This window comes from Triplophysa dalaica, chromosome 23, assembly GCF_015846415.1.
Source record: "Triplophysa dalaica isolate WHDGS20190420 chromosome 23, ASM1584641v1, whole genome shotgun sequence".
NCBI classification, from domain to species: Eukaryota; Metazoa; Chordata; class Actinopteri; order Cypriniformes; family Nemacheilidae; genus Triplophysa; species Triplophysa dalaica.
Window position 1 is genome coordinate 11,627,639 of NC_079564.1, and position 24,944 is coordinate 11,652,582.

General features: G+C 36.1%; 1 protein-coding gene across 3 annotated transcripts in view; it reads right to left on the minus strand.

The window, feature by feature from the left end:
* The window catches only part of LOC130413332 (piezo-type mechanosensitive ion channel component 2), a 97,209-nt gene that overhangs the window by 29,412 nt on the left and 42,853 nt on the right, over nt 1-24,944 (minus strand). For 2 of the 3 annotated variants that reach the window (XM_056738441.1, XM_056738440.1), the window contains 12 exons: nt 18,849-19,008; nt 11,679-11,961; nt 9,967-10,180; nt 4,650-4,818; nt 4,434-4,565; nt 3,913-3,948; nt 3,627-3,753; nt 2,644-2,798; nt 2,085-2,315; nt 873-987; nt 539-732; nt 48-196 (listed from right to left, as the gene is read on the minus strand). In XM_056738441.1, coding sequence (XP_056594419.1) covers nt 48-196; nt 539-732; nt 873-987; nt 2,085-2,315; nt 2,644-2,798; nt 3,627-3,753; nt 3,913-3,948; nt 4,434-4,565; nt 4,650-4,818; nt 9,967-10,180; nt 11,679-11,961; nt 18,849-19,008 — 1,965 coding nt within the window. The remainder of the gene's footprint in view (nt 1-47; nt 197-538; nt 733-872; nt 988-2,084; nt 2,316-2,643; nt 2,799-3,626; nt 3,754-3,912; nt 3,949-4,433; nt 4,566-4,649; nt 4,819-9,966; nt 10,181-11,678; nt 11,962-18,848; nt 19,009-24,944) is intronic. The other variant, XM_056738442.1, reaches the window with a different exon arrangement.

Genomic DNA, 24,944 nt, shown 5'->3' on the forward strand with positions numbered 1-24,944 from the left:
AAGTTACTTAAATAAAAAAATGAAAGATATCTTAAAAGCATTCATACTTCTCTCTGCTCATGCCAGTCATGTTGGACCACACGTGTATGGAGGACTCAAACTGGAAGGTGTAGACCAGTATCAACACCAGCATGGTGTACACCACCACTGACATCCAGAAATATTTCAACATCCACCTCCATCTCTCATAGTTTAACTGCAACCAGAGGTGTTCAACACATTTATTCACAACATGTCAGAAAAGCATAACGATATCTGCTCCATAGACAAACCTAACGAAAAACAAAACAGGCAACCAAACAAACAAACAAACATATAGACAGAAGACAAACAAAACGATGGCAGACGAACCAAATAACAAACAAACTAATACCAGAAAGAAGGGCAAACAAAAAAATATAAATATGGCAATACAATTATTTTGGTCTAAATGTTTTTTGTTTTCAATAAAGAACAAATCAATAATAGTTCTGTTTATTATGATAAAAAACCCTTGAAATTTTTTCCAAAACATGTTAAACAAAAAAACACCACAAACCTGATAAAGTGCCACACAAAAGAGAAACATCATCATGTATATGATCTTGTACATGACGATGCGTCCCTCAAAGCTGACGAAGAAGAACATCCCGCCACAGATGTAGATCCAGTACTTATTAAGCATGGCCATGAGTGTACTGCCCAAGACATCCATCATCTCTCTGTGACATCCTGCCCCGTCATCAGGCTCATCTATAACACACAAACATCCATCCACACATTATGACTTGTTTTTGGGAGGATCACAGAAACAATACCAATTAAGTTTTTTACAGGATGGCAATAAGTAATAAGAAAGAAATTAGAGGTTAGGGAATAACTGTCTGTCTCACCGTGTATGGTTTCTTCCACTTTGATATCAGACAGTTGACTGTCATCTGTCTGTCTCTCTTTTCTTTCTGTTAAAGACTGTCTCAACAACAGCCAGAAACTGAGGAGACAGAGAATCTACAAACAAACGCATAAAAACGTAAGATCTCTGGTTTGAAACACAGTATATAAAAACCAGTGTGAAAAATAGTTATAAAGTTTAAGCTGGACAGACCATACTTGCTTCATTTGTTTTTGGCAAAAAATGATGTGAATTACCAGGGTAAAGGTGTTAATAGATGGGAATGAAACTCATTATGGTGGTAAAATAAATGTGATGCACGATTTAAAGTAGGTTATTGTTAAATGGTGGCAACAATGGGATAGAGTTATTATAGTTTTTTCAGTTTTATTGAAGTTTAACCAAATTTTATCTTAGCTTTAAATATTGTATTTTCTGTTTTCATGTTATTTAAGTTTAATTTTTCACAGTTTCTCATGTGCTTTTATAATTTTGCAATTTATTTTGTTTATTTTTATTGATTTAAATGTTAAATTGATTTGTATTATATTTAAGTTTTTTTAGTTTTTAGTTTAGTAGTATTTGTTTTCAGTTAATAATTTAAGTTCCTCAACCAAAACCCAGATTTCAGTTTATTGCTGAAGCAACTTTTCAAATGTTCATTTAAAGTTTTTATTAATAATATTGAGACCAATATTTTATGCGATTTGACAGAAATGTCTAAATAGATTTTGTAAACTATAATTTCAAAATATCGAATAAAATGTCATATAATTGTTTCAATATAATATAATTTAATAACAACAATAAACACATTTTCCTCCAAGTAGTTCAATTTATCAGCTTATATGTGACATTTTCATAAAAAAATATAGAGCTATAGACTAAATTTATATACGTTTTTATACACTTTTTACACATATTTTTACTTTTCAGTTTCATTTGAGTGGTGCCATTAAACACATGAATACACAAAGAAAAAAGTAGAACATTTAAGGTCAATATTTGATTTGATTTCAATGAACAGGTACATAGTAAAATAACCTTGCTCGAATAGCTGTCCACTGTAGTGACCTCTATACATGTAAAGGTTTCTAACAAAATGAATGTAAGAAGCGCTCACAAGTGTGTGTATTTTAAAACTTTAAACCACATTCAGATTTTACAGCTAAACTATTCGATGATAAATATTGTTCACAAACACAAGTCTTACTTTAGAGCCCAGTTCCCGGAAGGGCACATCTTTCTTCAGAAACAGTCCAGGAACAGGCTGCAGTGATTCAAAGCTCCAGATGTATTGCAGGATAATGAGCAAGTTCCCGTAGAACACCATGAATGGAGAGGTGATCATTGAATACTTCCTGCGGTCCCTCACCATCCACAGAGTGCATGACCAGATGAGGAAGACAAAGGTCAGCCAACTCACGTAAGTGATACTCCACGCCTGAATGAAACACCAGAATCAGGGGCAGAATGAGTAAAGCAAATCTACAGATTTGACAAAAAGAAAGACACGATTGTAGTCTTCAGATCCGGTCCAAACTGTGCTCAGCTACTTCAGTCATGTCAAATGCCTATTGTGGGTCTCTAATGGGTGACCTCGGTTCTGCACGAGGCCAGCCAGAGGTTTTCTGCACATGGTACACATTACCTATGTCCATTCAGATCTGTCACGGGTAATGACCAAATTGGCCACCTTAAGAAACCAGGTGTGGGTAAACAAACTCAAAAGAGAGTCTGAAAGTGAGGGTGAACGACTGAACGGGACTCACCATCATGGCAATAAGAGCACAGATGTAGCTCTGCTTCATGATGAATCTGAAGGCCTTCACCGCAGAGTTCACACGGACGACATCGAATGGATTGGGAACCTCGGAAAGCTCTACGTATGCAGATTCGATCTCGTAAACGCCACCATCCATTTTTTCTGAAAAGGAACCATGCTTTATAAAAAAACGAAGGGGTCTGGATGCCTCGCCAACGTTAGAGTCGGATCTTCTGAATCATCTAATAGCTTAGTCCTTGAACATCAATGGAGGCCTATGTTTCTTGAGTAAATCTGGACGTTTCTGGAACCGCTTTTCCAAGAATCAAGGAAAAAACTTGAAGAAATGTTTAGGAAGTATATAGGGAATAAGGTCCAGGCTTTAATGGAAATACGGGAAATACTATAAGTCTATGAACAATTTAACAGGAGGTGGAACAAATTCTATGTTTATTTCAGGCTGTTTTATTAATTTTGTCAAGTAAAAATATCGGTAACACTTTACTTAAAGCATATACAGTATAATGTGTTATAAAAGTAGTAATAAAGTATTAATTATGCCTTGTAATGCACCTTATAATTTCTAATGAATAATTGTAACTACAGCTTATACATTAAGGGGCGGTTTCTCGGACAGGTCTTAAGCCTCATTTCAGACTAACTTAAATATAAGAGATGCCTTGATCGAAAACAACTTGCAGTGATATATCCTAAAATATATCACTGTGATTGTTTTGTCTCAAGATGCACATAGTAATGTTTTTTTTGTAAATCATGTTTTTTAAAACAATTTAATAATCTGAATTTAACTGAAGCCTAGTCCTGGCCTAAAAGAATCCTTAATAACGCCCCTATAACACTTATCAATTCATTGTTACCCTTCGCACTTTTATTTACATCTAAGATGTATGAAAAATAAGATTATACTGATTATATTGGAAATGTATTTTTGGACCTCACAAAGAAGGTCATGAGAAAAAGCTAACATACGTGGATCTGATTCAAGCTGGCCTGGTTTGTAGTGAGGGGTTGAGTAAAGCTCCACAGACTTTGGTCCGTTCTCACAAGGGACTGATGTGAAGTCCAGAGAGGCTCCATTGGATGTTATGATCAATACCTGAGAGAGAAAGTGAGTTCATTGTGTATCAAGATTCCTCTGAAGCTCTGAACGTAACAATATTTATATTGATTTCATCATTGATAGGCTCAAGCATTAATCTATTGTTATTCAGTTAGTTTAAGTCAGTGGATGATGTTATTTATCTGAGAAACAAACCTCAGGCGAGCTGTAGCCATCTTGTGTGCAGAACAACTGAGAAATGAAAAGTTAGAGCAAAGAATGACTTCACAAATTTGTCTAAACAAATATTATTTTTAAAAGATAATTGAAGAAAATTGATAAAATAAATGTATTTAGTTTAACTATACTTGATCCCTGGTTATAAGTGCATATAAAAAAAAGAATTGTCAACTTTAAAAATAATTCTGACCCCAATCTGAAACTTTTGTAATTTTCTACAGACAAAAAAAGATGTTCCGTAATATTTAAGTTTATAAATCAAATTTGAATAATACAAAAACAATTGGATATAACAATTACAAGCTTTTTTTTATTAGTCTGAAGTATAATTATTTTCTATGTAATTATTGTCTTTGCAATACTACTGTACTGCAGCTTTCAATGTGTCGGTTATAGCGTTTCATATAAGTCTGTGGAGCACCAATAAAAGTCTGAAAACTCTTATAAAACAGCAGGATTATGATAGATAGATGAATATGAGTGTAAGAAACTCTCACATTTCTCTCATCTGTATGGTAACGTGCCATTCTCCACAGTTGTCTCTTCTTCTCTGCTGTGTAAACTACAGCATTACTTTCTGGAGATTCTGGATCCTCCCTTACCTCAGGATCTGCTGATTTTTCTTTGACCTGCAGACACAATAAAAAATGTGTTACAGTTTTGATACAAACTGAAATGTGCATATTTTTCTATATATGTACAATACATCTCACCATGTCCTCTGACTCCTGCAGCCAAAGACGGATGAGCGTGGCCAGGGTGTAATACAGCACCAAGAGCATGATGGGATTGACAAAGTGGTGCCACTCCAGATTAGGGTTCACTTTGAACATCCAGGTATGAGAGCAATCGGTCAGCACAACTGGAGATATGCCAAACAGACTGAAGAGAATAAAAAAGAGAATGATAAAAAAGTATTATAAATAAAATAAAATTATTAATAAAATAATTGAAACGAATATTGACAATAATGACAATGATGGTAATAATTATAATTATGATTATTTTTATCATTTACAATAATAATAATAATAATATGCAGCCATAAGCGGTTGTGTGTGGCCATAAAAACAACAATGATAATAATAAAAAAATATTCAAAATAATTATTACAATAATGATGTATTTTTATATGTAAAACAATAAAAATAAAATATTTCAAAGGGAATACCATTTTTGCAGCAAAAAGTTAATCAATCAATCGAAATGGACCTGACTAAATATTAGAAAATAACAGAATGGCTGCTAATTCACTCCAGACTTCACAACATTAGGTTTGTATTTATTTCCCTTTTTTCTTTTTCTCTTACGTTGGAGCCAAAATTGGATGCCGAAGGAAGAAAGTAACAGCAGATGCCTATTTAACAGGGTATAAAACTAAAAGTGGTATAAAAACCAAACAAGTTAAAGGGATGTGATGGAAAACAGAGGTAACGCCAAGAAGAAGAAGGCACTCTAATGGCTCTTCATCTCAATTCTACAGCAAACATGGTAACATGAGCGGAGGTGTTTTATACTGTCACCTTTGGCTGATGAAATCAATAAACAATGGTGGCTTTAACAGCCAAAACCCTATTGAGAACAGATTAGGTAACAACACATGCTCCCTCTATTTTACTGCTTTAGTTCTGTTAGTAAAGTCAATGTGGTTTGCCAGACGTTCATTTCGCAGCTACCTCATGGCATCTGTAGCCAAGTGGGGAATATAGTCTGAATATTTCACTTCAGAGTGTGAATCAACCAAAGGCAAAGCGTGACATCCAAGTCCCAATACCACAGCTGAAAAATAACAAGTATACGTGTAGAAATGTAGCTGAATAGAGGTGCCATTTCAATACGGCCATTTCATAATAAGCAGATTCTAAAGAAGCAATGTGTCATGAGGACAAACTCACAGAAACAAAAACATCATTAATGAGATCTCCTAAATGTCTCAGTTGTTTCCCTAAAATGCTAAAATAGTGAGAGCAAATTGAGACTTCTTCTTAGTGTCCTCAGAAACAGATTCAAATTATCTTAAATATCGCTGCTGTGATTCAAAACCTTCTTTCTTCGTATTTTGTGATTTTGATTTTTTGCCATAAATTATTATTACTAGTCACCCTTCATGTTTGTCACTGGGTTTTCCAAATATCTAACTATAATAGTGCTTGTCAACTTTGACAACACACTATTTAATCATTTAAAAAGTACAGTGTTTTTACATTTCCTGAAAAACTAATAATTTGTACATCCGAGGTTTCGGAACAACATCGACAGTATGTTTCCTCTAGTCTTTCAGAAGACATTTCAACAATGTCTCACACTATGCTCAAGTTTGGCAAGATACTGTGCCAAAGCATAATCAAAGATTTGCATGGGGATATCAAATTGTGAAAGATTTTGATATCTTAAATAGTGTTGTCATGGTCTCATGTCAAACTTTAATAATATATTTGTTTTTTCAGGCATTTGGTATTCTAAGAATGGTATATACAACAGCTTACACAAGAGGGCAAGGCGAATATGCTAAAATAAAAAAAAGAGTTTTGATATCTCGACACTTTATGCCCTCTTTATGTAACGGTGGCACAGTAATGCGATGGCCCATCATTGCTGCTTGCAGTTTTATTTCTTCTTCTTATTTTTCTATTTATTTTACATATTTCCCCAGGGGGATAAAAACAGATACATATATTATCACTAAATTACATAACAGCTTAAAGTTAGTCAGTCTGGAAATATCTACATCATTGCTGTTTGCTAAATGATTATATTAATATAAAATATCCTTGGAAAATACTAATGTTACAGACTGTAAAACATTATCTTTTTGTGTCTTATTTATTCAAGGTAATTTCGAAATCAATACTGTGATGCCCTAAGCCGTTAATGAACAATCTGGACTAAACACATTTCTGACGGTGGCCCCTCTGAGTTAAGAAGCACACATGTAAACATGCACAGACCTTCCTGTATAGGTGGCACCCAGCAGACAACCAACATAAACCCATTTGGTTTTAATCTCCGGGTCGACTAAATTAGCATTTTGTTTCACCCAAAATAGACTCTTCTCTGGCATTTGCACATACTTAGACTTCAGCGGGGTGTAATCTAAACTCAAGTCCTCACCGCAAATGCTATATTTCAAAGTGTCTCCTGATTGTGCTGTGTTTGTGTGATTGTCATAGAAAGCCTCATTGTTTGACCCCAAGAGGCTTCGACTTGCAAAACAGTATTTTTCTCTAACAGCAGCATGTGCATAAATAGGATCTAAGATGTTTCTTAGGTTTTGTTTGAGAAAGTAACCACTAAATCCTGTTAAAACCACTTAATTTTATGCGGTTGAATAAAGGGTTTAGTAAAGCGTCTTTCTTTACTTATAACCCCCAGTGTTTTGCTTCCTCTGCACATTTGCGTGTTTTACCCTCCTGCCGCAATTTGTATTTCTTAAGGTAACGGGATTCCATCGCACGTGAGTCATTTCGCTTGGCATGTTTCGTATTCACCGCACTACATTTTTCTGAGGTCGGCTCAAACCTCATCTTACATATGTTGAGTGTCTGTGTCTTTTATAGAGTCTTTGAATGCATATGAGGTTTCAGGATGTGGATTTCAGAACCATTGAATAGAGTGACAGAGATGGACTTTCTTGAAGCGATCGTTTATTTGTAGTGTTGGTTTTCAAGTCTCTGTGACCTGCTTCTAATCTAACAGAGCGGAACCAAACAAACATCAGAAAACCATAGGGAGGCTTTTCTAAGTTTCTAAGTTTTCAAAGACGCCTATTCTGTAGTTTTAGTGTTTGCTGTCCGCTACAAGATTTTTACAGCACATTTTAATGAGATGCAACAGTTGCACCATTAGCCCTGTATCCGCTGCTAATGGTCCTTCTGAAACCTCACTGCCAGCGAAGAGGAATGTTAACTTGATAATAGTCAGCATAACACAGGCCAGCGAGCAGACAACCATACACTACAATTGAGACTTAATTTAGAAGAATTGCTGCTATGTCACTCACAAGCTCTTCTGAATCACCTTTGATTGTTTTTTTCTCATTCTCTGAATCTCTCACTACCTAAGTCCAGCGGTTCGTGTAGCGCTCCCTGAAACCAGCTGTGTAATTTAAGCGGAGGCCAATAGCCGTCCCGTCGTAATGAGAACCACCTGGACCGCGAGGTTGCCGCCACCGCCGAAACCATCGTCTTAGTGGCTTCTCTCTTCATCTCTCAACATCTAGCTTATGGGATCTGTTGTGGGATGATCGATTAATGATGTAGGTGGTTATTATAGAACAGCGCAGCACAAGTTTTCTTTTGGATGAGAACAGTAAAGGTCTATGAGCCATTATATTGATATTTCTTTCATTAAAGATGTCTGCCAGAATAAACACTATAAGGAGTTCATCTAATGATTTAAAAAATAATAACTTCTCAATATATGATGCGTTTTTTCAGTCTCATTTTTCATTCATCATTTTGTTCAAGGTTATGTCTTAGGTGTTGTTTTAGTAATGACCATTTGTGAGATTTATATCAATAGCAACTGTAATAATTTTCAAGCATTTCAGATGAATTATGGATTCGATTTAGGGCTGTTCATTGATTAAACGATTAATCGCGATTAATCTATTAATATAAGATAATTTCACGATTGATTGGTTAATTTATGTCTCTTCTCAATGTACATTAATTTTATATTTATAAACAGATACATGCATATATTTATAAAAATAAAAACATTGAATAACGTTTATATATATTTATAATTTAAATGTAATATGAAAATATACATGAAAATATTTTCTAAATATATACATGCATTTGTACGTTTTTATAAATACAAAACAAACATGTACACTCCACAGACATATTAATAATGTAAACACAAACTTTAATTATGGATGCAATTAATCACGATTAATCGTTGACCAGCCCAACTTCGATATTCAATTGTTGGCACCAAAAATAGATCTCGCAAAATACAACATAGGGACAAATAATTAGGGGCACGTAAAAAAGTTAAGAGTTAAAGATTTCATGTCTCTTGATTCAATTTGCAAAGTCTTTCCAGCTAGACGCTGGGCAGACGCCATGGGCAACACACAGAACCTAAAAATGATTTCTGAAAGCGAAGTGAATATTGACTCTTTAATCAAACTTCTCAAAACACTGTCTGACAAGAGTTGGTTAGTAGGGAATTCCTTTGGATCGAGACTCAAACCAAAAAAATCAAATATCACGACACTGCCAAGCTCAAAAATTATTTAAATAATGAGCTAACCAGGCGACATTTATGTTTAATGGTCAATTCAGATTCAAACCATATCTGTATAAATAAACGCAAATTCCTTCAAAAATGAGTGTAGATGATCTCTAGGATTTCGACATTTTGACAAGTAAGAGCATTAATAATTAAAATAGTGCCCAGATTTCACAAATGTCAAATATTTCTGCATTTATGTGAATGTTTTATTTGTCTTTTAATCATGAACCATCACACTCATTGACAAGAGATCAGTGCACAAATCATTGATGTGTTTTCCATCTGCTTTCCACACTGGACGCCATTCACTTCCACATAACAAAACAGACTGAATCATCAATTGAGTCCATCGGTCTGCAGGCACCCAGACTCACATGTAGAATTCCCGTTCGTCTGATCATTGTAATTGAATTTTCCTTTTGTGTTCCATTTTCAAACAGCACTGTAATCTCATTGGTTATAGTAAAAGGATACAGCTGGATACGGGTTGAACCCATGTGCGGTCAGCTCACGCCGCATTACTTTATGCTTACAAATGAGCAACAACATAAATCACATAATGAACTTCCCTAAATGTCTACTTCTCATGAAGCTCTGCACAAACAAGCAAATCAGATCAAGTTAAGTGAAAAGGCCTTGACAGGATGCTTTAAAAATCAAAGGATGGGAGAACCTACAATAATGATCCTGGACCAAATCCAGTACTAGAGTTATTGAAGCCTACATTTTTATTAAAACCCCATTCATTTGTGCTTCGATTGGTAAGCTTTGGAACTTTGGTCTTACCTGGCATAACTGTCCCCGGGTGGGACGGACCCCTGGAAAAATTGGAATTGATAGAGGTAGAGCATGATGAGGTGACCAGCGCTGAAGATGGCCATGAGAACACACAGACAGCTAAAGAGGAGCGGGTCGAAGGTGCGACAGAAAGACCACCAGGTGCACAGGCCCAGGAAGGTGAAGAAATAGACAGTGGAGGTGAGGGAGGGCAACATTATACCTGAAACCAGATCAAAGAAGAATAAATCTAGAGCTATAAGAAATAATTTACACATTAATGCAAGCTGTCAAGATTCATAATCAAAACATGCAGGGTAGACTGTTGACCTCCAGTAAGGATTCAAAATAATTCAATATACACTGCTCAAAAAAATAAGGGGAACACCTAAATCACACTGTATTAGATCTCAATGAACAAAATATCCAGATAAAAACTTTGTTGTAAAAATAATGTTGTGAGAACAAAATAATGTGAGAACGGTCGATGTAAGCCAAAATCATAGTCATTCAGAGCAGGAGTTACAGTAAAATCACTGCAAAAAAATGGAAATACTGGCTGATTCAACACAGTTACTCTTAATGTTAGTCAGTAATGTGCACGGCCCCACATGCCCGTATGAACTCCCAGCAATGTCTGGGTATACTCCTGATGAGATGGTACGTGGTGTCCTGTTGGAACTCTTCCCTGACGTGGATCGGAAGTGAGCTCCTGGGCAATCTATGGTGCTACTTGATGGCATTGGATACATGAGATCCCAGATGTTGTCAACTGAGTTTAGGTCTGGGGAACGTGATAGCCAGTCAATGTCATCAATGCCTTCATCATCCAGAAACTACCTATAGACTCTGGTCACATGAGGACGGTGTTATCATCCACCAGGAGGGCTCTGCACTACACCAGTATAAGATCAGACAATAGATCCGATGATTTCATCCCCATACTTCTTAGCACGTGGAGGTCTGTGAGACCCTCTGAGAATGGTCCTCCCCAGACCACCCTTGCTGTTTCCTCTCCAGTGTATCTGTTGTCACTTTTTTTGCACCGAAACAAGCGAAAGTGGTTCACAATAACTTATGCTTCTTTTCCGGGTTGATTGATATTCATGAGAGTTAACTGACTTGGTGTTCTGCTTTGATGATCAGGTGTTCCCTAAATACCACCTATTGTATTTCATTTAATGTACTTTTTCTGATTGTTTTAATTGTACGGCTTATGTTCGACATGTAAAATACATTGTTGTTTTTAAATGTGCTATATAAATAAATGATATGAAATAACTTATGCTAATATATATAAAATTGTTTAATACAGTAAATATAATAATATGAGTAATAAATTATGGCAAAAATTATTTACAAGTATTATAGATAAAATTCACTTTTATCTCTCTGTAAAGAAACATTAATTATTATTTCATATCATTATTTGATATATATATCTTCTACACTCTACAACATTTACTTTGTTCCAAGTCTCCAGGTAAAATTGTGTCAAAGTCTTATGTACTTGGCTAGGGGCCAATTAGATTAGTGTCTAGATCAAAAAATATTTACACATTTGAATATATACTCTTAACAATCATCTGATCTGTCTGACAGACCTAAATGTTTTTGTATATATCAATGCACATAATTTTTTCTCTTTTAACTGCAGTTTGTAAATGAGTGCTATCCATTGATTCCATGTCGTGAGTGATGTCTATTTCGACACTACCTACCTGTGAGACCCAATAATATGGTTACGACTACTTTTCCTGCCGTGGTAATCAGATTGCCAATGATTTCTTTGAGTTTGGACGCCACGTCTGCTATCTGTCGCAGGATCTTTATTTTGGTGCTTTCTTCGCCGTCAGGCTCCTCGCATTCTCCATCATCGACATCCACTTCCTCCTCCTCAGGAAGTTCACAGTCTTCATCTGCCAGCTCGAAGTCTTCAAAGAGCAGCTCATCTTCGAGCTCCAGTTTCTCATCTTTCTTCTCTTCTTCCTCCTCCTCCTTTTCCTGAAAAGATGAAACCAGAGACTTGGTTAGTCATACGACAGTTACAGGAATCGCTTGCTTTTAAAAAAAAGTTACCACTTTAAGTTAAATGATAGCAGGCACATGATACTTAAAGGAATTAAAATGTTCACTGTCAACGATTTGCTTTCATTTAACTAGTAACCTAAAAATAGTCTTCAAACTCCATATTTCTATCTATATTTGACTGTCTATTTCATTTTGTTATTTAGTTCTGTATTCCACATTTACAATGAGGTCTCAGACTGTATTTTTCCTCACAATTATTCTAGTGCATGCAAGCCTGGTTGCGTAATATGTTTTGGCTGAACATTTTAGCATTCATTCCTGCGATTGATCTGAAAGGTCCAAGTGTTAGATGCTGTCGTCCACTCTGTGATATGGAGCAGGCCTCTGAGCAAATTTCCACTGCTATCTCTCTTATGATGTCATATTACACGTCCACCATCACATTATTAATTTTTGTAGTACACTTGAGAAAAAAAAACATGGGCGAAAGTTCAATCTGCATCTTTTTTGAAAGAATGAAATATATGAAAATATATCAGAAATGAAATATATGAGCCAAATGTGGAATTGAGGTCATTAACAGCAATTCTGGATATGAGAACAAGCATTATTCAAAGATTATTTTCAAAAAGACATTTGAGAGTGCCTTGAATCGTTGTGATGATGTTAAATCAGACTAAATGAATCCAGAAGTACTACAAACAGGATGAACGCCTGGTTTTATTAAATTCTGTTTGTCTGTTGAGAGCACTGTCTACAAATCACCTCTCGAGCGTTTATGAAAAGGAAATATGAATGTAATATGACTTCAAAACAATCAAGTTGTCGCTGTTAGTTTTATAATGAAGTACAAATTCCAGGTGCTTAGAAAGGTTATAAAAACTCGTCCCAATGTATCATTTATGTCTGTAGAAAAAAGAGTGCTTTGTAGAGTGAAATGTATTAGAATTGAAATACATTATGTATTGCTTTTTCTAAAAAAGTAAAAGGACACCTTAATAGATCATTTTTAACCACATATCGTTTTATGTACAATAACACAACGCTAGCGGCTACAACACACCATCTTAGTTTTGGAGAAAATCAATCTCTACTAAGGTAAATCTATTCCTCCCGAGGAAGGTTAGCTAAAGTAAGCTTCCGGTCCTGCAAGGCACATCATTTTAATCAAATTCAAAACCATAACTCGCCAAAACTCAATTCCAACTGTCAGAATACACTTCTGTTACAAAAGCAACATCCGTCAGGTTTAGGAAAACATTTTTCTTGGGCGAGCCGTGTCCCGTGAATCGGTGAGAGATGCTTGACAAAAGCAAAAAATTGTCAAGCCTTGTTTTGGATAATAAAGATTATGCAACTCACACTATAGATGGAGGATTGGCATACGAAGCGATGCCACCTGATGATTTTTCTCGCTGAATAAACATAGGGATTAACGTAACTGAACTTAATACACATTTGGCTTCATGTGAGGAGTTCATTCTGAAAGTTATTAGTGTTATTTCCTCAAACTGACATTCTCTGCTGGTTTACATTGACATAGTACAGGCCGGCCAACTGATCAAAAGAGGCTTGTTGATCTCAACACAGTTTCTCTTCCATCGCTAAGGTCGATTTTGTGCTTGTCGAACCCTCTAAACACTGGGCGGCTCTCATTGCTGCGTTAAATATACCCAGATTGAAATAATATGAGCCCTGCTGGGCTGAATCAGTTGTTTATTTGCAGGAACCAATGACAGTGTTCCCCTGCAGTATATTTGCCATATTGCCATAATGAATAAGTGCTCTGTGCAGTTTGGCTAAAGAGGTCATGTTGATGAGCAAAGTCACAGAAAAACACGTTCTGGTAGAAGTACAGGAAGGATAAAAACCATGTGACCTGTTTATTATCTCTCGCTGTGCAAATGAATTGATCGAACAAGTCAGTTTTGAGGAGACAGTGAGGGTGTGCTGGTGTTTATTTATGTTTCCAGAGCATGCACATGTGTGGTGAATCAGAACGTTTAATAAAAGACAAAAAAACATTCCTTTCACAGGCCAAGAAATGGGGCACTTGAAGTGATTTAAGGAACTTAGTTATGGGGTAAACTAATGAAGTAGCCAGATATTGCTGAAGTCGATACGATTTATTGGATTTATGGATTGGAAATGATTGTGCATTTTCCTAATTATTTGTGAAACAGTTTTTATTTATTTATTCCATATTCATCCTTAATCACAATATGATTACACACATACACTGTAAATATAAATGTTATTAATTAACAACAGGCAAAAATATTGGTCAAACGGTTAATCGGCCACTCAGCACTGGAAAATAAATGAAAAAGGATAAATGAAATAACTTGTTTTTCTAACTAGTGATACGTTGTCTCAACAACCATATTGTATTATGTTAAGTAGCTTCTACTTAAAATCCTTTTTTCATGCAACACAAACATGACAAGAAAAGCTCAAAAGTGTGCATAAAGTGAATGGAAAAATTTGAGTTGTGCAAACTACAGTTTTAAAATAAGAAAACCTAACACACATTTCCAGTGAAGGAATTTAATATTATCAGCACAAATGCTGTGAGGAAAACCCATAACTCCTTGCACCTGAAAAGTTTGATTATTAATGTTTTTTTAAATAAAAAGCACTTTTGGGGCATTTATTTAGATGTTTATAAGATGTTTAAAGAAATTTAAGATGTACTGTATTTAGTCATATTGATGTTGTTTTGTAGTGAATAGAAATTTTCTGTGAAGTTACTATTCAGGTGATTTATGTTTGCTTTGGTAAGCGTAGACCCTGTTCAACCCATCATATTTCTTACCACAATAAGGAAGACACACATCAGAAATGCGGTGTGCTATTTACATCTGTGGAGAATCATTCAATGACTGTTATCAAATTAGATTATTTCAAAACTATTTGTTATAATAATATATTTCACTATGCTATATTAACATTAAGATAAATTAAATATTTAATTACAGCCCACATGAGCACAGTAAGTTGATTGAACTCTTGCTACATCATTTTTTAAGTAAAGAAGGTCAAGCGAACTGAGATATTTGTGTAAACGCAACAAAGATTATCTTGTTATTTTTACTTAAAATCTTCTTATGTTGAATTAACTTAAACACCATAATGCAAAAATGGTGCACATATATTTTAAGTTAAGTCAACAAAAAAAAATTTAAGGTGCATTAACAGTGCAAAAACTCATGGGCTCGATTTCCAGTGAACACATACTAATCAAATATATATCTTATGCACTGTATGTCACTTTGAACAAATGTAAATAAATGCACAGTGCACTCTTTCCTTTACAGCGGTACACTTTCACCCCTCTCTAAAAGCTCAAACAGACTCCCACTGTGCCATGTTTAGATAAATTACTTAGTTTTCCTGTAGCTCAGTGGTTAGAGCATGGTGTTAGCAACGCCAAGGTTATGGGTTCAATCCAAGGGATTGCACATACCTAAAAACAATTATACTGTATAATTCAATGTAAATCGCTTTGGATAAAAGCGCCTGACAAATGTAAAATGTAGATATGTTGAATGTATACTATCAAAACGTAAAAAAAATATGTTTAGGAGTTTCAGTACGTCGTGGCACTAGACAACATATTTGATCTAATTTATTTGGATGTAATTTATTTGAATTAACTATGTTCATATAATTAATTAAATAGTCTTTTAAATAGTCTAATAGTCTAATTTTTTTTTTTCGAAAATCCAAATTATTTGTTTTCAAAGTCACCCATAACTGTGATCTCAATATTGGCCAACAATTTTGACTAACTTAAAACTATACCACCATAATTATATTAACATATAGGCCTACTTTATGGATTGTTTCATCGAACAGATGCGCCTGACCTGAAGCTAACTTCCAGTCTGTGTTTGGTTATAGGTCTGGCTACTAATATTACAATTCATTTATTTTATATTTAATTTTATATTAAAATTAGTTTATATTAATCTTTTTTGTATATTTATTGTATTAAATTAGATTGAAGCCTCTTATTAATTCTTTGTGGAGGTCTATCGTAAGTAAGGTTTGGACCACTTTGTTTATGTTGTTCCTGCTGAAACCATATATATCAACTTTTTTATAGAGTTAAAAATAAGTTTTAATTTAGTGTATAATGTCTATATTGCTTTCATCAGACATATAACCTTCCGGTTTTGTAGACATCGTAAACTCATTATGGTCAACCACCATGAGAATTTCTTGTATTGTCCATTGCTTATGATAGTTTCTTAGTGATATTTCTATCTTCACATGCATACAGTACATTTTGCAGAAGTGTTTATCTATACTATAGCAACCTTCAGTGCAATAAAGTGTGCCACGAGAACTGTTACCCATGACTTTGGCATTGCTAGCACAATACTCCAGTTGAGCAAGAGTTGCCCCGACATGTTGTTTTTGTGTGCTCTTTCCTCTTCTCAACTTTTGGAACACGAAAAATGACAATAAAACTACTTGACTTGATATACACACACATTTAAACACTTACAGCGTGCTCTTAATTATCTTTGTGTCACAAACCATAAAGTTCTGAACATGTGGGAGAGCGTTCCAACATTTTACCACTGTTACACTGCCAGTAAACTTCAGCAGAACACCTCCACCTCCCATCCGCCCCTGTTTGCTTGTTTATATATCAATATTGAAACCTCTGTCCGGCCACAGCTGGGCATCTTTCAGCAAAGAGCAAAACTTGAAAACGTGAGAAAATGGGTCAGAAAGAGAGAAACGTACAGCGAGAAAACAAAGTGAGTGAGAAAAAAAGAAATTGAAAGATACTGGGGGTTGGTAATTTAAGCGCAGCCACCGAAAAAACAACACCGGCAAATGTATTCCAGATGTGAACCTACAGTACACACACATGACTTCCACCCACCTTAAATGTTGGAATGCAAATCCATTGTGTAAGACAGTAAGAGAACGTGAGATTTGGAAACGCGAAGTGGCAATACAAATAATAAACCAAAGATTCATATTGCATGGATGTTGGTAACCGAACAACGGCGTCACTCATTTTCTGTTCATACAATAGAATCAATGGAAAACGGCATTGTTTGGTTATCAACATTCTTCAAAATATCTTCTTTCGGGTTCTGCAGAAGAAAGAAAGTCACAAAGGTTTGAAATGACACAAGGATGAGTAAATTATTTAAGAATTTGCACTGTTTTACAGCATTGATGTGCGGTTAAGAGGCTGTTCTGGATGGTTGCTAAGGTGTGGCCCAAGCCAAAAAAGCTCATCTCCAAGAGTCTATGATATTTTCAGCCATAATTATGGCTTAGGTCTCTCTTTCAATTTACATCTATAGGGTTTCTTCACCTTTAACACAGTTGGTCTTTAAGTAACATGAGGTGTGTTTAATCTGCAGGCCGTGCACATCAGACTAACATCAAACAGAAAGATCACCTGGATAAACAGGGCCTGGTTGCAAAGTTAGTTGAGATGAGCCAACTAAATGTAATTTTCATGCCAAGTACAAGGCGAAAGCAGAAGAAGGTCCATGCGGCAGGAGGAAAAACATTGATTTTAACTGTGGACTCAGTACATACTGTACATGTGAGCAAGTACTTGTGTGCCCAAATACTCAAGTCGACAACAGAATTCTGGAAAGTTTCAATATTGGTCATTTGATGTTGTGTGTGTCTGTATATGTGCATTTTATTCCTCTTTTTTAATTGCACTTAAATTGCTTTATTTCATTCATGTTGTATTGTTATATTTAGTTCATATGTACTGTATAGGACAGATGCACATGAATAAACATTTCAATAAACAGTAAATGTGACCGCTCAGCTATCAAAGCTCATTTTAATTGTATTTCATACTAAAAAGGACAAATATAAAATAAAACTGAAGGAAAATATGCATCAAAACAAAACAGTTTCACACCAGCTTGTGGTTAGCCACATCGTGCATCACGTTCAACGTCTGCAAAGTACAATTTCTTTAATTACACGTGAGACAATAGCAGCCGGAGTGGAGACGGAAATGTTTTTTTTTCTAAGATGTTTTCTTAGAATAGAGGAATATTATATCCCAGAAGATCAAATTCAAACCAAGCACTTAGTGGGAATCAATACTTTTAAAATATTTTCATTCTATCTGAATCAATGAACTGGTCACACACATTATTTTGACGGGGAATTTCCTTGTTTTATGTTTTAGGACCAGAGTGTGAGAAAATGTTTTTGTCTGTTGAAAGTAAATGATGCCTCGTGAATTCTCACTGGTTTATTCGTGCAAGTTTAAGTAAAAAGAAGCGTTAATGTGTTATCTTTATGTAAAACAATGCTTTCCATGTCACTTCTGAAAATGACACTTGCACAAGTGATCTATTCCTGGCGTTCAGACGTAAGTTGTTTCATATTGTTCTCTTAGAGCCACAGTGGACAATTGTTAGCTATTATGGCCTTTAAGTTCATCTGGATGTGAAAAGTCTCCAGCAGTGAAGGAGGAAGATGGACTGTAAGATTCTGGCTCGGTGCGTGTGTGGAAAGCCTCTCGATGAAAGTTTTGTGGCGTGAGAATGACAGCCCCATTACATGACTGATAGAAGTGTGATGAGATAGAACTCTATCTCAGTGAAATTTAACCAAAAACCTTCAACTCTATCCTTAAAACACACAACCGTAAAAGAAAACTATACTTCTTTACAACTATATACCTGCCTTTATTTTGGCGAATACTATAAAACGTAAAATACACAAAAGCCCTCAGTGACTAAGTTAGAAATCATGGTATTAAAACAAAACAATATTTCATTATTGATCTTCATTATTGAACAAAGTCAGCATTGTTTGTGTGTAATGGCAAATCCGAATGTTTGGTTTCTCACCTGGTTGTCCACCTCAAATTCACTGTTGTGCTGTGACACGTCCTTGACCGGTTGCTTCTCCAGATTTCGGCACAGAAGCCACGTCACCAGACCCAACACGAACATGCCGATGTCAGGAATGAACACCCGGATGCCGTTGCCGGCATCTGCACCTCGCACACTACAGCAAACAAACAAAAGACATATTGATGCATGTAAAACATTTTGCATATATGATACAATAATACTGCGTGTTAAAGACACTGTGAACAATTTTTGTTCTTTAAGGTGTATCAATTGGAACTATAAATACAATTGAACTGATTTCAAACCGGTTTTCAAACGCTACACTAATCCTCTATTGTTTAGCAAACAGTTCGCTCCGCCCCAAGGTCACACCATTGGTTGAGGCCGAATTCACGCCAAGTTGTCGGTACAGTGTGTTATTTTTGGGAGGATCTGTTGACAATAATGCAATATAATATACACAACTTTGTCTTCAGAGGTGTATTAAAGACCTCACATAATGAAGCTTTATGATTTAATTACCTTAGAATGAGCTATTTCTATCTACATACACCGCGGGTCCCCTTACATGGAATTCACCATGTTGTTTCTACCGTAGCCCTAAATAAACACACACTGTTTTGGGGAAAATAACTTATCAAGCTTACTTATAACTGAAAGCAAAAGCAAAAATAAATGGCATAAAATGCAAAAATATAAACATATAACACTGTATATAAAAAGGGGGCATATTCGCATGACTGCCTCTTGAGTCAAACTAACATTCAAGATAAAATCGTCTTTTACAAGTGCTCTCGGAGCAACAATGAGTCTCAGTGGCTTTTAAAAGACACAAAAACACTCTTTTGTGGAACGAAAGCCTGCGATTCCCAGTGTCCTCACTTAAAGTGCTAGAGCGTCTGGATCTCATTTCCGTGCTCCAGCGAGCCGAAGCCCTTTGCAGCTGAAAACTAGAATGAGTTTTAATGAAACCAACCGTTGCTCTCCTCAGGACAGAATCACTTCAGAGCACCGAAAGAAAACCAAAACACCACTTTCTTCCAACTCAACGCTTTTCAGCTGTAAATACGCTCATTTTCAGATCTTTATAGGTTTACGCGGCCGAGGTTAAGATACGTTCGTGCAAGTTTGTGATCCTTTTTTTAAACCGAAGCGTGTGGGAGAGCTGTAGACATGACTCTGCTGTGTGCGATATGACTTAAAAGAGGACGAAAGCTGTAACAACAGACAGAGTTCATCTCCGAAGACAGAAAGAAGAAAACACAATAAAAAGTAAAGCATGCCCTACACTACGATGGCTTGAAAACTAATGTACATTTTATACATGATTTACTAAGTTTACACATGTTTTAGTTGTAGATAGTGGCCACACATTGTTGGTGCCTTAACATCGTAAACAATTGCTTTGCGCTTCACTGCATTCAAAGCAAAGTTTCTGACGTGTTTGCTTTGAAGTGTGCACTATTTACTTCATAAAACACAGTCAGCTGCAGGGGTTGTGTTTAACACGCAAAAAACTACAAGTGCTGCGATTGGCTCACTGCACAGATGAGTTTTGTAATGATGTCTCGCTGTATCTAAACAGTTTACAATATTGGTTAAAGAGCTCTTTCATCTCAGCATGCTCGTAAAGCAAAAACCTTAAGCAGACTAGCAAAAATGTGGAGGTCCACAGATGGCACTGATTTGGGTAAAAGCATTGAATTATTGGAACCCACTGAACTTCACAGTTGAAGACAAACTTCTGCTCTCAATGCTGGACACCGCATCGACAATTATGCAATGGCGGTAGATTGTAGAAGACTGTATTGTTGATATTCATGGATTAGAGGGAAGGATAGAAAAACAGAGAACGCATTTACTGTATCTCGGGTAAAGAGCGAGTTTTAATGACCCTCGGTGAACACAGAGGAGGAATGTGGGTTGACACTGCACCAGGTTCTCAGCAGGAGTCAGAAAGCAGACCGGTGGATCTATGAGAGCGGAACGAAGCCAAATGGTAGATGTTACCTTCGCCTTCCCAGGGCGAGCGGCAAGGCTCCAATGCTTAAATACCAGTGAAATGAAGCAAAGATCAGCTGCTTCCAGCGAACTGTCCAAACAAACTGAAGCGAATGAGTTTTCAGAAAACAAACTATATGTACAGCCCTTCCCAAATATAGCAAATTCTTGCTGACACAAAACCTTTTGATGCATTAGGGATGGCAAACAGCCTGGACAAAATGACATAAATTAAACTGCAATAGCTTGAGCATTGTGCTTTCTTAAATTGGATTTAACTATGGTTTACCCCTTTTAAATATAATTTACAGTTTTTTATAACAATTATACTTTTATACTACAACATATCTTGTAAATTTAAAGGTTATATCTCACAAAATGTATTTTAAAACACAACGCAAAAATCACTCTCTCGTAGAATTTTAGTCTTGCATTTGAATAAAAAGTCTGAATATTCTAAGAACAATATACGAGAGAAACATACAAATTATGTAATATTGTAAGTTTTTCTTGCTTTAAGCATTATTTAAAAAAAGTATACAAAGTTATTACAAAAGCAAGTAAAATTATTATTGTACAATGTACAATATTGCTTCAAATAAATTGGTCTTGATTTAGGTAAATGTTTTAAAGAGTACATAACTAGGGATTTTTAAGGTCCTACTTTGGTTTATGGAGTGTCCAACAACAAGTTGATTGGTCTACGAATGTGGCTCACGAGCGACAGTGTTTGGGAGAGAAGAGTGACGTTTTCGCGGGCAGTCCTAGCAAAACATAGGCGGGGACTTTATGTAGTGACGTAAATCTGTGGCAGTTCGCGAATCAACCTAGGGACGACTCATTTGAGTGATTCAGAGTCGACTCCATTTTTTCCAAGCCAATAACTTTGTTATTCATTCACCTTCGGTTTACAACTTGGCAGACTGCTTACTACTTACACGGCAACATTACACACTGCATGAAATTTTATTTTCATGATCTCATGTTATGTACTCTTTAAGCATGTTAAGATATTTGTCCTAAAAAAATGTTTCCTCCAGAACATTAAACCATTTCCAACATATTTTAAGGGTCTCCAACGCAGTCCACAGGAGGCACAGAAAACACCGGAAACAGACCCGTCGTGAGCGTCATGACAGATCTTCACATTGATGTGCATTCAGTGTATTGTTCTGAAATCTTAACTAAATGCATTTCAAAGGTCCAGCAGGCCATCTGGTTGTTGAGTAATCCAATCTCATCTCTCAATAAGATCTGTAATGGGAAATTGTCTGTCATTTTCCCCACAAAAGACTTTCGTCAAGTTTAAATGTGCCATCTCTCGGCATGGGCCAAACACGGCACATATGAAGCATTACATCAATGAATCATTACATCATGCGTTACGGTTACAATGGTTTTTGTCAATGGTCTTCATTAAAGTGCTTTTAGCATACTGTGTTGTGAAATTTTGTGGATAGTATGAGACAGTACACTAAGACCTAGGAATAGGGGCCAACTGTTGATAATCAGAGACTGTTGTCTAATCTAATCTTGTCTCTTGTATTGCCTGGTTAGATTAATAGTTCAGCCAAAAACTCAAATTTGCCGTTTGTTTACTCACCCTCAGGCCATCGAGATGTAGGTGACCTTTTTTACTTGAGTAGAACCATAAAGAAGATTGTATGGTAAATCCCCAGCCCTCTCTGCTTCATATAATGGGAGTCTATGGGGTCCACCTGTCTAAGAGTTCCTAAAGCACATAATTCCAAAAAGCGGATCCTGGCGACATGTTGACGTTTCATTACGTGAATCATTTGATATTTTCATAAAACTGAATGTCATTTTTAATAATATTAGCCATAATGTGCAGTCTCTGCACACAATTGGAATCTTCTTCTTGTAGTATTTGGTGCCGGATGGCATACCAGCGTCTGGTACGTTTAGCGCCACCTGCAGAAAGGGAGTGTAGAGGCTGTACAATATGGCTAATATTATTAAAAATGATGTTCAAAGTTATGAAAATATCAAATGGGAGTTTTTGGCTGAACTATCCCTTTAATATAAATGACTGTTTTCATATTTTAATATAATAAGGCACAGAATAGCATGTCTAATGCTTATCACAATGTGTGATACTGCTTAATTCTCAAACTGCCTGACAAATACAAATATGATTTCCACCATCCTGGGTTCCAGATGCCTCAAGATGAATCTGAAACCATAGGCAACATCCCCAATCAACACTGCTATCCAAACCAGAGACTTTAGCCATCTAGAGATGTCTGTCATTCCAGTAATGGTCTTAAGATCTCCAAATACACTGAAGTAAGCTGAAAGTCAAATGTTCCTCAGATGTGTGGGTATTGTGATGTGTCATTTGCAATACTTGTGGTGTTTTCGTTTTTTACACGCTTAGTCTTAAATTTCAAAAGTACACGGCTATTTTTCCTATAATTTTGCTTGGTAGAGACATGTGTTTTGGGCATTTTGGCAGAATAGTTTATGATTAATGATGTTTTTGCAAATCAAGAAAAACATTTTTTGTAGGGCAACCAAATACACAAAGTTTTGAGAAAATGTTAGTGGGGAAAGATTATTAGTGACGGTGCAAATGACAAAAAATCTGTCATGATCGTGGTGAGACAAGGACAGAGGATCCAGGCCCAGATAGCGGGACAAACCTTTTTAATGATAAAAATGAAAAAAAAAAAAACACACGGGGTAACATCACAGAACAAGGGTAAAAACATAACGGATAAACAGGAACATAGACCAACTACACTAGATTAGACAACGCTTGAATAAAATGTTACAAATAACTGGTCTAGACTGAACTGAACCAAACACAGGAACTACACCACACAATTCAAAATGAACAAGTACAAGCCAGAAAACACAGGGGCATTAAATAAAGGCTCAAATCAAGAGGGGAACAGGTGTTGGGCATGGAATAATTAACAATCAATAATGAGGAAACAAGGGGGCGGGGACAAAGAAGAGACAAGAGAGAGTGCATGACACGACAAAACAAACAATGCCCTGTCTCTTTATACACTAAACATGAGGTTCTGCCATGATCCTGCCACAAGACCAAGAAAGACATGACATGATGAGGCAGAATCATGACAGAATCATCCATCATGTGAAGAACTTTCTGTGAAAATATAACCTTAAAGGGATATTCATTGATCAAAGAACTGCTCGACGCGGCTCTGAGGTCTTAACAAAGGTCTTCTGAAGCAAATCAATGCGTTTGTTCAAGAGAAATATCCACATTGACAGCACTATTAACGATAATGTCTTCTGTTATTTCTTGGCTGCGTTTGAACCTGAGACTTGTTTTTCGGCATATGACTAACACAGCATTTTACATTTTGCTCCAATAGGAAGCCGTCTCCTCTGTGCGGGAGCCTTCGTCACCGTCATTTGCCAGAAAAACATGCCTCTGTTTCACGCACAGCAGTGGGATAATGGAAGCCTGACATCAACGTGAATAGCGCTGTCAATATTTTTTTTATTTTTTTTAAACGCATCGATTCGCTACAGAAGACCTTTGTTAGGACCACGGAGAAGCATCGGGCAATTCTTTGATCGATGGATGCACGCTTAAAAAAATGGCCACCATTCACTCCCATTTTAGCGCTTGGAAGAAAAAGGATACGTGGTATTATAACTCTGTCTGCATTATGCTTCAAGAAGAAAGTCATATTCAGTCAGGATGCCTTGAAGGTGAGTAAAACATGAGGAATTTTTATTTTGCCTCTAAAATATCCCTTTAATGTCTTAATTTTTTTCTGTGTAAGGTCATCCCAAAGTTCATAGTGAAATGAATGGTTAAAATCAAACTTTGATGCTCACTTGATCAAAATTACATTTTAAACCTTTAGCATGGCTTTAACAGAGTGTGTCACAAACATTAGACATAAAAAATATTTAAATATATTCTCGTATAATAAATGTTAGAATGCTTTGTGTTTTATAATGGGGATGGTGGTCTAGTGGGTTATACCACTGAACTGGTAAATCACAGGTTGCTGGTTCGATCCCAGCAGCCACCACCAGTGTGTCCTTGAGCAAGACACTTTACTCCATGTTGCTCCAGGGGGA